The sequence below is a fragment of the Branchiostoma belcheri genome, unplaced genomic scaffold (assembly GCF_001625305.1).
Source record: "Branchiostoma belcheri isolate BF01 breed outbred unplaced genomic scaffold, Haploidv18h27 scaffold16, whole genome shotgun sequence".
In the NCBI taxonomy this organism is placed as follows: Eukaryota; Metazoa; Chordata; class Leptocardii; order Amphioxiformes; family Branchiostomatidae; genus Branchiostoma; species Branchiostoma belcheri.
The window spans coordinates 2,073,753-2,090,157 of record NW_017803046.1 but is presented as its reverse complement, the minus strand read 5'-3'; the positions used below and the strand labels follow the sequence as shown (position 1 = coordinate 2,090,157).

The following is a 16,405-nucleotide window of genomic DNA, read 5'->3' as shown; positions in this document are numbered from 1 at the left end:
GTTAAAGAGGACAATATATAGAAAGAATGTACCAACCCCCACCCTCAACGAGGGGAAGGGGGGCTACGGGTCGATCTTTCCGGCACTTGGGATTTGGCACTCCCAGCCCCGAGGACAGACAACACTTAAGCTCCTGTCCTGTATAACAGGAGCTTTCAGACTAATTTGCATCATCTTGTCTTGACTTGTCTGACTTTTGTTCCTTTTTCGACTTCCAAAAATTTGTCTTCACTTTATTTGCATATCAATCAACAGGTTGTGTATATAAACCTGCTTTCCCCTCTGGTCTCTCAGTCACTGACGAAAGCTAGTGGATACTAGCTGAAACGTCTGACGTTTTCAAAATCATATCCAGTTGCTTGAGTAACTGTTTTTTGGCATATCGTATTACCTGGATGTCTAACCTTCATCGACGTATCAGTCACATTATTTGCAGTATCACATATTCAGGCCACCCCAAACAACAGCCCCATCAGTTCAGTGAACCTCAACCTCACATTACTCAATTTCCAAGGTCCCATGCAGATTCGACACAAACACACAAACTATCAATTAACGTGATCAAAAACAATACTTCTGTCCCAGAGTAATGAGTCTGTATGTTTCAGATTACAGATTTCTGGAGGAGGTGGACAGAAGAGTGGACAATGCCAACAGGGATGTACAAGCACACAAAAGGACTAACAACAAATTTGTAAGTCAACTTAAAGTTACCCTAGACTGTCATACAGTTGCGTTTGGTGCCACGGTTGTATCTTTACCAGTTGAGTTGTTGATCAATTCATTGATTGATTGAGGTTTATGTAAATTGTCTACATTTCAGATGAACCTGTTGAGAAGCAAGGCCCGCCAGTCGGGGGTCACCCTGAAACTGCTGCCGGCAGGTTTTACCAGACGGAGACAGAACACAACACAGTTCAACAGGAAGTAAGGACAGATTCAAACCATACTGTTAGGTTTTATCCTTATCTTTTAAACAGTTGTACATTGTTTTATATCTGTTGATCTTCTCCTAATGTTTTTCAGGTTCCAGATGATGAACTGGAGAGTTGAGTGGAGTTTCCCCCAGTCAGATCTAGAGGCCTTGTACTCTGACAAATGGTAAAGACTTACATACCATTTATTCAAACTACAGCCACAGTCACATACATTCTTGATACATTTTTGTTGCTTTTCCATAGAGAATGAAATCTGAATCTGGTTAGCCCTTTGTGGTAACACACAAGCTGAGTGAGTGGTGCAGCATGGCAGCAATAGATTCAGGAAAAAACATGTCAATCCTAGGTTACTAACTGTGGTGCTTGAAGGCATGACTATTTCTTGTTCTTTGCTCGGCAGATATTATAGACTTACTACTAGTAGTAGTATTTCCAAGGTCATACTGCCACATGCACCAGTAAATCATGTATTCATAGTCATAATTGTAGCGTATACATTAATTTTTTTCATTTCAAATTGTTGACAATACAATAGGGAAATACATGTAGTTCAATGTTCTACTTAAGGCCCTTTATAACATACCCTCCAACACACAGGGTACCAGAAGACACAGTGTTGAAAACGGCTCTTGAGAAATACGTGGATCCAGAGAAGGCCAACCCAGTTGTAAGACTCAGGTATCAGTATTTTTATCATAGATTTTTATCATAGATGGGTAATATTTCAAGGCCAGTGAAATTGTAGAGCAATGTAGAGAGCTAGAGGCATATAGATTGTTCAAATGAGTGACTGCTTTTATACACCCCCTCCACCAACACAGTTTTGCCATCTGATTAGACACATATACTTTTATTGCATTATTTCTAAGAAAACTAATTTTCTTTGTTTTCAAACTACAGACTCAAAGCCTACTGCAGTAGAGAGTTGTCCCACATACATCTACTGATGAAAGTTGAGGAGAGAAGGGCCAACTCTGTCAGGTACAGATCTTACTTTTCATCTGTTTATGTACATGTAGCAAGGTATTAACCATATGTCACAGATGTCAGACTTCCAGGAAGTATTTTCCATATCTATGAATGTATTGGAACTGTGTTGTATTATCATGGGGAAACACCCGATTGAGTTACCCGATTTGTACAATTAGAAAAAGTTAGAATTGATTATTACACAATTGTATGGCGTAGCTTACTCTTGTATTACACTTTGGTTTATTTTTGATACCATGATTATACAGTACACATTCCAGGCGACCTCATACAACATCCTACCAACCAGGGCATACCATGTCACAACCCTGTCAATCACCTGAAATCCAATCTCTGTCCATACCCTTCCAATCCTTGCTGCTATAAGCCAGTGCCAGTGCCGCCCAAAACAATACTTACTTCCCGGAAGTAAAAAAGAAAATGAAGAATATGCTGTGCTGAATATATCTTAGTACATTATCAATGTTTGTGGGCTAAGAACGGACTGTTTTTGTGTCAGGTATGATGAGCTGGATGCAGACATGACACTGAAGGAGAACCTGAGGGGCAAAGTTGTTGTGGAGTTCCCCACAATCCTGGTGGTGCTGAGAGAGCAGATGCACAAGTACAAACTGGTGGGAGGTACGGAAGCCTTTGAAATATTTCTGTATCTTTCATAGTTGTAGTCCTCCTTGATGGTAAAAGGTTAAGTAGTCCCACAGCTATTTGAGGCGATAGGGGTAGTGAGTTGTTAGTCCACTCAGTATAGGGTGCAGTATTAGAAGGCAGGGCCAGATGCCCATTTTACATTAGGGTGGAGTGAGGAAGTGTGTGAATCTAGGGTAGAGTGCCTTTCCCAAGTACACAATATCTAGCCAAGAATGCTATGGATCGAACCTGTGACCTCTTGATCTCATATTTGCTAGCCTAGCCACTCAACACCTCATATGGTGATGTACCGGTAAGTCATATTTTTTAGGTGATTTCCTTTGTGTGTGTTCTTAGTGCTGTGTTTGTATTGTTTTTGTATCTTTTTATTTAATACGGTGTCTTTTTTCCTTCAATGCACACAGAGGAAGACACCCCAGTAGAGGACAGCTCATCAACTTCTAGCTCTGACGATGAATCAGATTCAGACTCTTCATCCTCTTCTGATTCATCTGATTCTGAATCCAGCCAATCAGAGGAGGGAAATCTCAGTTCCCATGGAAATGGAAACTCAGCTGACCAATCAGTGCAGCAGCCATCAAACGAGTCCACAGGTGTGACCACCAATCAGGAAAACAGCCTTATTACAGATGACCAATCAGAGCTGCAGGCACCAGGTGGTGTGGGGTCCACAGAGGTGACCACCAATCAGGAAACCAGCCTTATTACAGATGACCAATCAGAGCTGCAGGCACCAAAAGATAGTGTAGAGTCCACAGAGGTGACCATCAATCAGGAAACCAGTCCCGTTACAGATGACCAATCCAAGCTGCAGGCACCAGCACATGGTGTCGGGTCCACAGAGGTGACCACCAATCAGGAAACCAGTCCTGTTACAGATGACCAATCCAAGCTGCAGGCACCAGCACATGGTGTCGGGTCCACAGAGGTGACCACCAATCAGGAAACCAGTCCCGTTACAGATGACCAATCCAAGCTGCAGGCACCAGCACATGGTGTCGGGTCCACAGAGGTGACCACCAATCAGGAAACCAGTCCTGTTACAGATGACCAATCAGAGCTGCAGGCACCAAAAGTGGGTGTGGAGTCTACAGAGGTGACCACCAATCAGGAAACCAGTCAAGTTACTGTAGAAAGCAAAATCATAACAGATGCACATCATGAAAAACAAAGTTTAGTTGTTCAATCTGAAGAGCAGCCACCAAAAGATAGTGTGGAGTCCACAGATGTAATCATTAATCAGGAAAACGATCCTGTTAGTTCAGACGGTAAAATCATTACAGATGAAGCCCATGGAAACCAATGTTTATCAGCCCTATCAGAAGAGCAGTCACCAAAAGATAGTGTGGATTCCACAGATCTTAATCAGAAAAACAGTCCTGTTAGTTTAGAAAGTAATAGTATTACAGATGAAGTCCATGCAAACAAAAGTTTAGTTGACCAATCAGAAGAGCAGCCACCAAAAGATAATGTGGATTCGACAGATGTGATAATGATGTCACCTTAGAAAGTACAAGGTATGGATGAAGGACAAGAAAGTCCAAGACCAAGCAGTCACCAAAAGATTGTATGGACACACACAGCATCAGTTGACTGCTGAAAAAAACGTACAGCTTTTATTTTATTGTCAATACAATATGTTACATACTGACATGGGTTTTCAAGCTAGAATGAAGTCGTACGTAGCTACTGTCCATGTGCATTCCCATAAAACAAAAGCACAGCTTCCAAGGAACATGCACATTCTGAGAAATTGTGTTTGGAATAATAGTTTGTTACATTTCTGCTCCACACATAATATACAAAATATAAAATTTAGCATTTGATGTGAGAGACTTTAGTTCTTTTGTCTTATACTTTCTATAGCATTTTCAATCATTTTGCATAAGGAAATACATTATAAGTCCGTTAAATGCATGTTACATGTACTGCTTCCTATGCTTTTATTTCAGTCAGTCATACATGAAGTGCATTCACCTTATTATAAGCCATGTGTGCTCTTTCTTTTTCATAAAAATACAATAGCATTGTACTCTTATTGTTAAAATATCAATGTGGTATTTGCTTGAAGTTTGGGTGGTTACAACTTGAATCAAGGATATAACATTGTGGTGTTAACTTAATCAAGAAATACCAACAAAAACATTTACAACAGTTACATGACTTACAGTACATGTATTTCAACTTTTTTTCAACAAATTCAGTTCTGTTAAAAGTTAAATCTTATAAATCTAAACTCACTTTACTTATTACCCTTGTAATATGTTTGTCAATATTGTTACATTTTACAAGTTGCTTTGGGATATGTAGCATTAATTATAAGATGTCACGAAGAAAAATCACTATCATTGCAGCAAAACTAATGTTCACAAATATATACATAAAATTATGTTTGTGTGTTTATTCTTGAGTAAAACACACCTTATGTCACAAGTAACTAAAGTTTGACTTCAATTTTGCTTTACACAGCATTGTTACAGTATAACACATGCTCAAGCCTTCTTATTTAAATTTGATACTCTTACACTGCAAAAGAAAGGCAGTACATGAACTCTCGGACATTTGCAGGAAATGGTGCCAGTGTTCAAAATAAGAAATTGTTCAATAAAAAAACACACCTGGCTGGGGTGACCACCCCCATGCTTCCATTGTATTAGAAACATGCGTCAACTATAGAATCCTTGTGGTTAGAAAGACAAGAACATTATTCAATTGTGTGATTTTAGGGGATCAAGAATACTAATAGTCCAAGCAATTTTCCCTGTTTTCAACTCAGAAAAAAGTATAGCTGGCAAATCCGAGACCAAGATATTAGTTAGGTGTGGCCTAAGAGCAGCAACAGAAGGCTTCTTACTACAGCAGTAATGCAAGCAGCTCCAGTGCAGGGACTCGATGCTTAAGGCTATGTACAAGGCTCGTACCCTGAGGATCTAGCATCACAAAATCTCGCCTTAGTTTATATGGGCTCTTCGCAGAGTGCTCTCATTTGCATTCAGTTATACATTTTCTTATGTCTGGGATCTACATGCACATGTGTAGACCTACATGTACATGATTGTAGATGCACATGTGTGGACCAACATGCACATGTGTAGACCTATATGCACGTTTAGACCTACATGTATCTGTAGACCTACATGCACATGTGTAGACATTGTATTTCTTGACCTACAAAACACCGTAGACACTTCAAAGTTCTTTTGGGTAAAATTCTGCTATTTCTGTCCTTCATTACAATGAGTCCATGCTGTCAACTTTGTACTATCGAAATGATCATCCAGCTTGCTTCAAGTGTCTAGTATATTCACTAGACTCTTGATTTTACTTCCAGATGACAAAGTTATAGTTTACTAGCAATCCAGCTTGCTTCAGGTTCAATAACAGTTGTTATATTCTTGTCACTAACAGTTCATGGTGAAAGTTATCACAAATCATAACAGCTAACAGAAGACCCAGGAATACTGATGAGCTAGCCGTTCAACATTCGTGCTCATGGTTAAAATCTAACCGTAGATTGTAGTCCTTAGAGTCCAGGAAAGCTAGCCAGAGCCTGCTTCAAGATACAAATTAACTTCAAATCCTTCCAGACAACAACATTCAGAAGTCTGTGGACCTTAAAAAATCAGTTCCAGATACAGATCCCACGTAAGGAGGTTCCAAACCCCCTTGACTTGTAGTAAGCTACAGTGATACAGTTTGCTGCACAACCGTTCCTGGTGTGACCATGGTGTAACAAACTGTTCCAGGTCTAAGTTTGACAGACGATGTTGGAGGTTGTCAGAAGTCCCTGGTGTGGTCCCCTGAGACAGGGGAGTACTTCCCCACCCTGTAGTGCAGCACGATCAGCCCGTCCACCTTCTGAGCCAGGATCTCCTCCACGGTCTGGAGCGTCAGGCCGCGGTCAATCACCTCATCATTACACAGAACATCAACCTGTGGGGAAACACACGCATGTGTCAGAATGGTGTTATGTGGTATAACAGCAGAGTGTTCGGCTCAGAACAAAGAGGTCCTGGGTTCAAATCCTGCGATGTTACTGATCTCGTGCCATCTTTTCGGTAAGTGCTTGAGAAACACGGGACCTCCATATTACATACTATCCGAGTAAACATCCCTACCAAAGCTATACAACAACTTAAACTGTACCTGGAAAGTGTCTGAATCCAACTCCAGTTTCTTCAGGAGGAACTTCTGCACATGGCCCACTGTAGCCTGGTTTGAAACCCGAACGTATTTCTTCTTCAATGGCTTAATCTGAGAGGCCACACCAGGGTTGGTACCAGAGAACTCCAACAAAAGCGACACCTGTGGATGAAAACATGCATTACAGGCTAATTCTCAACCTTCAGCAATCTAACCTACCATCATACCAATATAAGTTTGACGTTATAAAGCATCCACGAGAATTATTGGCTAAAAGTTTCTCAGATTTCAACGAAATTATCTACATGTTGGTGGTCCAACCTGTGAGTCCTCATATGACGGCTCCTGATTGGTGGACTTCTGGGCAAGGGGTTTTCTGATTGGCTTAGGAGGGGGAGGTGGGGGTGTAGGCGGCCGAAGCGGGTATTCTATCCCTCTCTCTTCATAGAAAGTCTTCTCTCTCTTCTTCTCATCCTCCTCAAGGGCTGGGAGGAGCTGGAAGATGTTGGATAAGACACATGTAGGTTTAAATGTTAAAAGGTATCTTATCACAAACTCCTGAAGAGTAGTACACATAATGTTGAAAATTTTTTTAAGATCATACGGGCAATGGGTTGTTAATCCACTGTGTCCAGGGCACGGTATTGGACGGCATAGGGCACGCCTTCCTCTCCTTCCACTGCCTTTAATATATTTAATAACTTTATTGCATAACAATATATATACCTCCCCAACAAAAGTCTGGTATTCATTCAATTGAAGAAAGTTGTGTTAAGTGCCTTTTTCAAAGACTCAGAATTCCTTGCCAGGAATTAGGAATCAAACATGCGACCTCTTAGTCCCCCGTCTGCTAGTATACATGTAACTACAGTACAGGTACTTGGCAATTTGATGCCATGCTATACACATGTATGACGTACATTCCTTTCTGGAGACCTACCTTGTATATGATGTCCTGTAGAGTCCTGTCTGGTCTGATGTTGTACAGGGGGTTTGTTTCATGAATAATGACGTTACATGTGGGGCACCTGGGGAGAAACAAAACATGCATATCATACATCACATAATTCTGCAACAGATTAACCTCCTTCATATTAAGTCAGTGTATAGTCAGTGTATGGACCATAAGAGCAAAAGAAATGGATGATAGTTTAGGTTTCACACCTGGGTTTAGGTTTAATATGTTCTTTGGTATGATTTGAAAAAAAAAAAGACAGGTGCAGTACTACATGTAGTACAGGTGGGCCAGCTGTTCTCACCTGTTGCTGAAGTCCAGGTGTTTGAGGAGACAGCTGTGACAGAAGGGGTGCAGGCACTCAGTGATGGTGGTGGCCTCGATCAGGTAACCTGCAGATGTATGGTAATATGATGTTTGATATGAAAATATTAGCCTCCCAAACAGGCTTTCTAGTGGCTAGCGTTTGTTTCTACAAGCATGGGTAGAGTTTTTTTTTTCAGGAGAGCTGTACATGTATTTGGGGTGGGGTGGGCTGTATTGGCAGAAGAGCTATATACTAGTAATCTAGGGCATTCTAGGCAGCCCAATAATAGCTAATACAGCCCTCCCCTATACATAGTACTGTTGTCCCTCAAAAAGAACCACTCGCACTCTAGCTATGCTCGTAGCAACAAACTCTGGCTGTTAGAAAGTCTGCACAAGAGGCTATCAAATTGTATGACAGCAACAATGTTTATGACAAATTTGCCTGCAGACAGCTATTATATAAGGTATGCAGACAGTGCTGGTTATGTATAAACTACAAATCAATAATGCATTAAAGAAAACCAGACGTGGTTCCAGTTTACATGCCATAATTATCAATAAACACAAAGATAAAAGCAAAACAACATACATGACATAATGAGTCAGGAACTGAAACATAAAAATTCTGACAAAGGAAAAGATTCTATTCAGTACTATGGACAAGAACAAACGAAAAATGTTGAGAATAATTGATTTTTGGACACATGTTCGTTGCTTTTACATGATACCTGCCCTTCGCCCTTTCTTTCTTCCGGCCATTGACCCCAAAACCGCGCGAAATTATGATCACACCCTAATCTCCAAGCAGATGTTGGGGGCGGAAAACCACGACATTTTCTCACAATCGTCCAGAGAAGCTACAAAGGCAGCCAAAACGCTACAATCGTCCGCCTTAACATCTGCTTGGAGATTATAACACCCGCCCAGATGCCATTGTGAAAACATCATTATGTATAACCCTTCCTTTGTAGCCGATATCAAAACGCAACGTTCTATCATAAAAACACTGTAATATTGTCCACTTATCGTACAGCAACTACACGAGAGCTAAATATAACGATAAGGAGCCTATTAAAGTTCTAGGACATCGTCCGAAAAAACACAAATTTCTACCAACCTCCACACAAACGACACACGATGTACGGATTCAGGTCAATCAGCCGCACTTTCTTCGGCTGCAAGTCTTCCGCCATAAATTTCAAAATGGATTCACAATCCTCCATCTTTCGGGGCCTATGTTTGTCCCGGGAACATTTGGAATCGACGAATCTCCGGCTGGGCGCGGAAGAATCGGATAATTTGGTCCAAAATTGAAGATATTTTTCCTCGGAATAGAATCCGAACACACCCACCGGTCACGTTGCCGCCATAGCGTCCACGAGAGGTCAAAGTTCACTCCGTTTTGACCTTATTATCCAAATAGTATCGCTGTATCTCAGCTTCATCAGCTGACACGCAAACGGTACAGAGGGAAGAAATAAGTGGAAAGGCGGGCAATGGAAAGGAACAATATGTGAAATAGTTTCAAATAGTATAAAACTATTATCTTTATCAAGTATATCGTCAAGTCCATTGATTGATTCATTGAACTCTATCCTATTCTGCATGCATAGCTTAAATGTTGCCTGCAGCTTTCAATGATATCACGTTTTAGAACGAGTCTTGAACTATTGTGACGTCAGGCATGACGTCTCACATATTAGAATTTCTTTCCATTTAAAGATTTTTATTACATCTTAATTTAGATATTCCAGGAGAAGTATTTCTCCTCTACCTCGGGCAATATTGTAACCAGCCGCGCGCTGAGCGAAGCTAAAATTTGCAAGCAAGCTTATGAGAGAGGGCCCCGATATTTTAAGGCACTTCGGGAGATTATCCGGGCTCATCCTGGATCGCATATATTTTTTCCCAACAGAAAAAATGACAATTCTGTATTCTAATTTTTGTGATGACAAGGCTTGTATATCTAAACGTTCTTCCTGATTCACTTTGATTTCGTGACGCTTGTTTAGGTGCAATGACTTGGTTCAAAAGGATCCGTAATACCTTTCACCCAATAAACTTTGCTTGAACATTTCATTAAAGCCACATGCCCGTTGTGTATTGGACCAAAATCAAATGACCTAGTACACCTGTACTATGCTAGTCCATCAGTCCCGGAACTTCAAAACAATGTCATTGGTTCATGGTAGCCTCGTGCGCAGACTTTTAGTGGGCAGCATTTAAGTTTCTCCAGGCTTCGGGAAGAGGCTGGAAAGAGTAGAAATCGGCCAATGAGACAGAGGGAGTTAGCCCGCGCTAAGAGAACAGCGAACTGGTCTCTAAGCGTGGACCAGCTCCCCTGGCATATGCACTCGGATATGTTTCCAGCTGCTTCCCGAAGCCTGGTAGAAGCTAGCTTTCTCCGCAGATACAGCTCTCCCTCCGATCAAGGGCCTTCCTCCGAAAGAAACCTTCGCCCCATATCCGCTCGGAGAAACAAAAGTTGCCCGCTAGAAAGTCTGTGGAGGAGGCTATGTCCATCGAACGCTTGGCGTATCGCGCGCCGCATACCGCACAATTGCTTTATCAAATAACCGTCTCCATGGATACACTTCCATTGTTTTACACGCAGATGTTGCCCACAAATAATCCGCTCCGTCAATCCTAAGAGTAGAGGCGTTTTCTTGTGCTTGAAGACCTTAAACTTGACGTCTAGCCAGAAACTAAGCCTGTGCGAGATTTCGTTCCCTCTCGGACGGAGCAGGAGTTGGGAAAAACACTGGCAACAAGCCGCTGAGCTGGAAACAAATCAAACCAATCTGCTTCACGGTCTCTCTGCGGCCAGAACTTCACGTTACCCCGGGCGAGGGGCCAGGGACACCGCTCAGTCACCACAGCCGTAAATATCAGAGGATTAACCGGGTGATGACACGCGGGCTTTACGCTGTACTGTAAATCATGAAGTGTGAACTTTATACAAGTAAAGTAGAAAAGTTAGCGGACTAGTACAAGTGTTTGGAATACTAGTTCTGAGACCGGTCAGCAAGTAGACATTCTGCAAAAACTTCGTCAAAAGCGTCATCATGTCGAGCGTCAAGGACATCGCTCTGTTCATAAGTGAAGAGGATGATTACTGTACCAGGCCAGCAGGAGCACAAGGTAAGATAGTTTACAGTCCAGTTTAGTCAGCCCATGTGCTCTCGGAGGGCTTAGCGTTTATGTAGATCTCTTTCTGCAAGAACATTGTGATGTACTTTTATCAGTCGAGGTTATGTAACAGTTAATGCATAGTGCATGCATCTACTATATCAATGTACATGTATCTATTTGATATGTGCAGTTATTTGTATATTTCCTAACAGTGTACTGTAACGTTCTGCATATTTTGTATATTTTTGTGACGCGGATTCCTTCGATCCATGGAATGGCAAGTTGAATTGTTGCCCTCCTTTTTTGAAGAGGCAAAACCATCCATAGATCTGCTTGAGATTCAACTACATGTATAACGTTACGTAAAAAAACAGAGGTTTAGTGTCCTTGACAAAACGAATTTTAAAGTACACGTCGTCATAGCCTTATTACCGTCGTCCAGCGTATATGGCATATGTACTTTTTGATCACGATTTTGCTTTCGTTAAAATCAACGTAATCGATCGTTTATACATTTGCAACTTTACCTGAAAAATGCTAAGAAACACACGCTGTCCGATGTGTTTGATGTGGCCTAAGCCTTTTGATCCGTGACACGTGCGAACCATATAACATGTCTTTTGCCCTGAGGCATGTGGGCATGTATATACTCCAGCGGAAATAGACGGGGATTAAAGTACGACGTGGCTGGCATAAATTTGCAACAAAGAATTTGCCATTTTTGTAAGCTAAATAAGATAGAAGGCGAGTGTCATTCATTGTTAGCCTGGGTACCATCCAGATTTTCGCTACGCAACGCTCGAAAAAATCGTGATTTTTTCGAGCGTTGCGTAGCGAAAATCCGGATGGTACCCAGGCTACTGTGCCTTATATAAGAACGTGAGAAATATCCTCTAAACAAGATATATACAAGATAAGTTCCTTATAGATATGTGGATTAAGAAAAATAATATTCTCCATACCACTCAATAGACCATGACGACGTCTATAGGCTCCATAAAGATAATAAACATCTTTTATATGATGTACCTCTCCCCCTCTCTTTCCCTCGCCCCCCCTCTCTCTAATTTTTTCTCTCCCCCTCCCTTCTCTCTCTCAGTCAGTCCCAAAAGACCGTGACTTAACTTCGCAACAACAGGATGGAACAGTCCCTTTACAAATTTAAGTTTTCATTTATTCCGTGTAATAATATCTTTCTGCTTGGTTTGCCTTTACCGCACAGATTCTGACGATAAAGACAGTGGGACCCAGGCGTTGTACACGGTGGACGACATAGAGGAAGGGCTCCAACAGTTCGAAAGACAACGCCATATTGACGTTCCAGAACAACCCAAGTTTTCAGGCGGTAATGGCAGTATGGAACCAATCTCAATCCTAGAAATGGTGACCAAAAACGAATCTGCTGTCGAAGAGAAGTTAGGGGCGCCGCCTAACGGCACAGATAGGCTGTACACCATCGAGGACATCCTCGAGGTTCTGGAGATGGAAGACGGACACTTGTCTTTGAAAGACGAACAGGAGAAGTATGTCGATCTTAGAACGGAGGAGCCTAAGGAAACCGCCAAGATGATGAGGGACAGGTGCAGGAGACGGATGAGGGAAGAGGAGCGCCGCATCCGGAAACAGACGTGGAGGAAATATAGCCTGGATTCCTTGAACAGTAACAGTGACAAAATGTCTACTGGACTTTCAGGACAGAAACAAGAACGTGTGGACAGAACTGATGACAAGGAGAGGCTATCTGAGAGGCTTTCACAGCTCGGTGGAGATAAGCAAGAACAGATGACTGGAACTGAGGTCAAAAAGCTTGACCTTGTGCCGAATGCTGAGAAGAACGGCGACGGAAATGCTTTCTTATCAAGAGGACCCGTTGAGAAAACAGTAGCCACACCTGTTCATGACAGCGTTGGTAACTTCTCTGAGTCTCCACTCAGCGCAACACAACCCCTGGTGGACGATAAAGTTTCTGCGGCACAATCAAGTCAAGACGTTGTGATAGGGGATGGCTTTGATAAGAAAAGCAGCACAAGCACAGTGTCTCTCCCTGAAATACAAAATGTGATCCCTGAAGAGACCAAGAGCCGTTTCCACTGCCCCCTCACCGAGAAAACGCGACGCATGGTAGGTAATCAGCGCCCTCGTTCGTCTGGATGTGGCATTGCAGGTATCCAAGTTCGTAGCGAATACCCACGGCTAGAATGTGAAACCAAGCATGTACATGGCAACGGTATAAAGCCACCAGCTTGTAAAGAGGTCAAATCATCACCGGAGAGTTCAGATTATCGACAGCCTATGGACGGGGTATCCTGCAAAGAGGAAACAGTGACAGACTCACAAAATCGTTTGAGGTCGGAAGAGGTTGACAGATCTGCACATGAGCAAAACATGGGCAAAGTGAACTTGAATGCTGGAGGCAAGGTTCGACGATTTTTCTCCGGTTTTACAATAGCCTGCAGACTGCTTTGTTGCGTCTCTGACACTAGTAGTTCAGAGGAATGATATATATGGCCATATGCTCATGACAAATGATCTCACCAGAACCAAAAGTATTTTGATGACTCGAAAGTTTGATAATTCACAAATATAACAATGAAAGTCTTTGCATATGCTGTCAGTATCTAACCCAGCGGAGGGGTTGTTTTCGAATAAAACGTGTAAATGTTATATGTGCGGTCTTACACTTGTGTCGGTGTTTTTTCTTAAACGTTACTAGTATTCGGATACGAGGTGACTTTGAAAATACGCAGAAAGCAAACAGGTTCACATTTATCTATCTGTGTTTCATAATATAATCGCTGAAGGCGCTTTTGACACGTAACGTTGCGTGTACCTGAAATGAACACGACTTGGGTCATACCATTATGAGTAGCAAACCAAGGGGCCACGACATTAAGTAATGTACATATTTACTCGTGAAGTTCTTTAACTGCAGAATTGCATTATTGATTTGAAAATAAGTAAAGTTTTTCCGTTTAAACAAAGTTTTAGGTCCGAGCTAACATTCACAGTAACGTTACAACTGTCTGTACAAAACCGTGGTCGCACCCCTCCTAACGTAATATGAAACCCCCGCCACGTGACTTGTGTACACTTTCCCCAACGACCAAACAAGCCGAATGGAGGCAGATTTGAAACGGTAAGTTGTGAACGTAAACTTCGTTCTTCCTTCTAACTGAAGTATGTGGCTTCTGACCAAACGTCAGCATAGTGTTACTGTTCTGCTATTTTTATGGAGGGCGATCCAGGTTGGGTTAGATCGCTGTAACCTAATTTTTGGACCGTGAAATTTACCTGAATGGGAGGGGGGCAAATGTGGCGGGATATTTATTGCTGGAACAACGGGCCCTTACACTTCTCTTTTACCGGTCCACCCTGTGCATATAGTTGCTGTCTGCCTTGACTAAAGCTTGTTATAAGTCAGGACAGGTGTAAAAGATATGTACGCCAAATAATTCGAATGCCATGCAAAGTTTTTACGTGTTGAAAAAGTACAATCCTTTGTTTTGAAATTATTGCACGGTTTGAAATGAAGTGTTCCGCACTGCTGCAAATAGCAGGATCTGAGCCCACAACTTCAACCGCTTGTTTATAACTTCACGCAAACAGAAGACAGTATATAAAAGGGACACGATTGCTGATTTCGTATAATTTGTTGACGTTGCCAAAACTAATTGATTTCTGCATTCATTTGACTAATTAATCATGTGTTTGTGGTAGTAATGAGGGTAATTACCACACTATAATATAAACATGATCTGAAACAGTTGTACTGTCTCTCTTTCCTGGCTCTCCATTTGTGTTTTTGGACTCCCCCTCGAGCTCCCTCTCTCTCTCTCCCTCTGTCTCCCTCTCTCTGTCTCTCTTTCTACCTTCTTTCAAGGAGGTTATAGATATAAAGGTGAGGATAATATCTTCTATTCGACAACTGTCAGAATTTGGGGCAAGTCAAAAGAAGGTAGCAATCTCTCATTTCAACCTCTGTTTGAAAAGTAGTTACCAGGTCTGCTCTCACTTTTGGAGCCAACTGCCTGGAAGTAATTAGTCACAGCTGCCACAGGTTTCAAACAAACGTCTTTTTGTTGTACTGTGCACACAAAACGTAAAGACAGTTATTATGAAGACTGGTCAGTTTGCAGTTCCACTCTATAATGGGTGTTCAAAACATGTGTTTTTCACACCTCTGCTCAACGGTTTTCACACTGCCTTCCTACTGCCTATATTTATATGTGCTCAGGCCAGGTACTGGCCCCTTGCTCCCCTCTAGATCTGTCTGGTTTCTCCAGCCAGCTCTATCAAGGGCAATCATCTCTGCTGTTTATAAGTCTCACACTGCCAGTTTACCTGTAACTCTAGAAGAAGTCAAGCTAGCCTGGTTGGTACCTACCAACCTACCTAGTCCCATGACCGACACTGGTCGTCAGGGGGACAAGGAAGACTTTGCAGCAGAGGTAAGGAACGTAAGGAAGTTTGAAAAATATATGTGAAAAGTTAAGACATATAATGTCACAGACATATCATTTTTTAATGGAAGGAAACATAATTAAATTGTGATCCACCAATGTGGTAAATAAATTGTAAATAAATTAATCACAAAGTACAAATAAATTTTGATTTAGTACCATTGACAGATGTGATTTGTTCATCTTACCCACAGCTCCACCTTTTGAGTTGTTACTGACCTCTAACTGAACCACAAAGTGTTTCTGAGATGGACGTTGGACAGAGTCCTGCCAAGCGGCCGCGGAGGGAGCCGCCGCCCCGCCCCAAACAGCGCAGAACCTCGGCCAGGAGAAGCCTGGAGGTGTCCACCCACGCCAGCGCCAGGAAGAGAGTCCTGGCCTCAAAAGTCGGCCAGTCACGAAAACCACGGACGGCACTGTTTAAGTCTGCTGGGAATAAGAAGAAAAGAAGGAGCCTGGTGAATGAAGAACAGATTAAAGGCAGAGGTGCGTGTAAATTGTTAATACAGGGTCCAGGCTGTGTGAATACCATATACCAAAATTCTGAGACAGTATGTGTGTTTAACAGGCTATACATGTACATTGTGTATGATTATATGGAACTAAAGTCAGTAAAGAAGGTTCTTTACTCAACAACTAGTACTTAGTCTAGATCCCAGATACATTTCTTGACTTTTAAGTTTGCCATGTTTGATTTCTAGGACTGCTGAAGCTTGCAATCTACAAAAACTCTGGATTTGTCACTGTTCACAGTAAGTATATGTGTATCAACAGTATCACTAGTCTGTATTAGTTAGCTGTGGTTTTATTAGACTTTTAGTTGGTAATGC

General features: G+C 42.0%; 4 protein-coding genes across 5 annotated transcripts in view; 3 read left to right on the top strand and 1 right to left on the bottom strand.

Annotated features, from left to right (window-relative positions):
• LOC109465899 (putative box C/D snoRNA protein SPCC613.07) overlaps nt 1-6,020 on the top strand; it is a 7,296-nt gene extending 1,276 nt beyond the window's left edge. The window contains exons 4-11 of the mRNA XM_019763388.1: nt 609-694; nt 824-927; nt 1,027-1,101; nt 1,536-1,616; nt 1,839-1,919; nt 2,428-2,549; nt 2,981-3,672; nt 5,985-6,020. Of these exons, the coding sequence (XP_019618947.1) occupies nt 609-694; nt 824-927; nt 1,027-1,101; nt 1,536-1,616; nt 1,839-1,919; nt 2,428-2,549; nt 2,981-3,672; nt 5,985-6,020 (1,277 nt within the window). The remainder of the gene's footprint in view (nt 1-608; nt 695-823; nt 928-1,026; nt 1,102-1,535; nt 1,617-1,838; nt 1,920-2,427; nt 2,550-2,980; nt 3,673-5,984) is intronic.
• On the bottom strand, nt 5,775-9,372 carry LOC109466123 (polycomb group RING finger protein 6-like). The gene is made up of 6 exons (XM_019763758.1): nt 9,101-9,372; nt 7,979-8,066; nt 7,660-7,747; nt 7,041-7,214; nt 6,723-6,881; nt 5,775-6,509 (listed from the first exon to the last, which is right to left on the bottom strand). Exons 1-6 carry the CDS (start codon nt 9,204-9,206, stop codon nt 6,354-6,356), a joined length of 771 nt encoding a protein of 256 aa, XP_019619317.1. The 5' UTR covers nt 9,207-9,372; the 3' UTR covers nt 5,775-6,353.
• A 1,676-nt stretch (nt 9,373-11,048) lies between these two features.
• LOC109465958 lies at nt 11,049-13,614 on the top strand. Its single transcript, XM_019763447.1, has 2 exons — nt 11,049-11,124; nt 12,338-13,614. The coding sequence occupies exons 1-2, from the start codon at nt 11,049-11,051 to the stop codon at nt 13,612-13,614; spliced, it is 1,353 nt and encodes a 450-aa protein (XP_019619006.1).
• A 541-nt stretch (nt 13,615-14,155) lies between these two features.
• The window catches only part of LOC109466087, a 67,862-nt gene continuing 65,612 nt past the window's right edge, over nt 14,156-16,405 (top strand). For both annotated transcript variants that reach the window (XM_019763697.1, XM_019763696.1), the window contains exons 1-3: nt 14,156-14,251; nt 15,770-16,061; nt 16,277-16,327. In XM_019763697.1, coding sequence (XP_019619256.1) covers nt 15,824-16,061; nt 16,277-16,327 — 289 coding nt within the window. In that variant the 5' untranslated portion in view covers nt 14,156-14,251; nt 15,770-15,823. The remainder of the gene's footprint in view (nt 14,252-15,769; nt 16,062-16,276; nt 16,328-16,405) is intronic.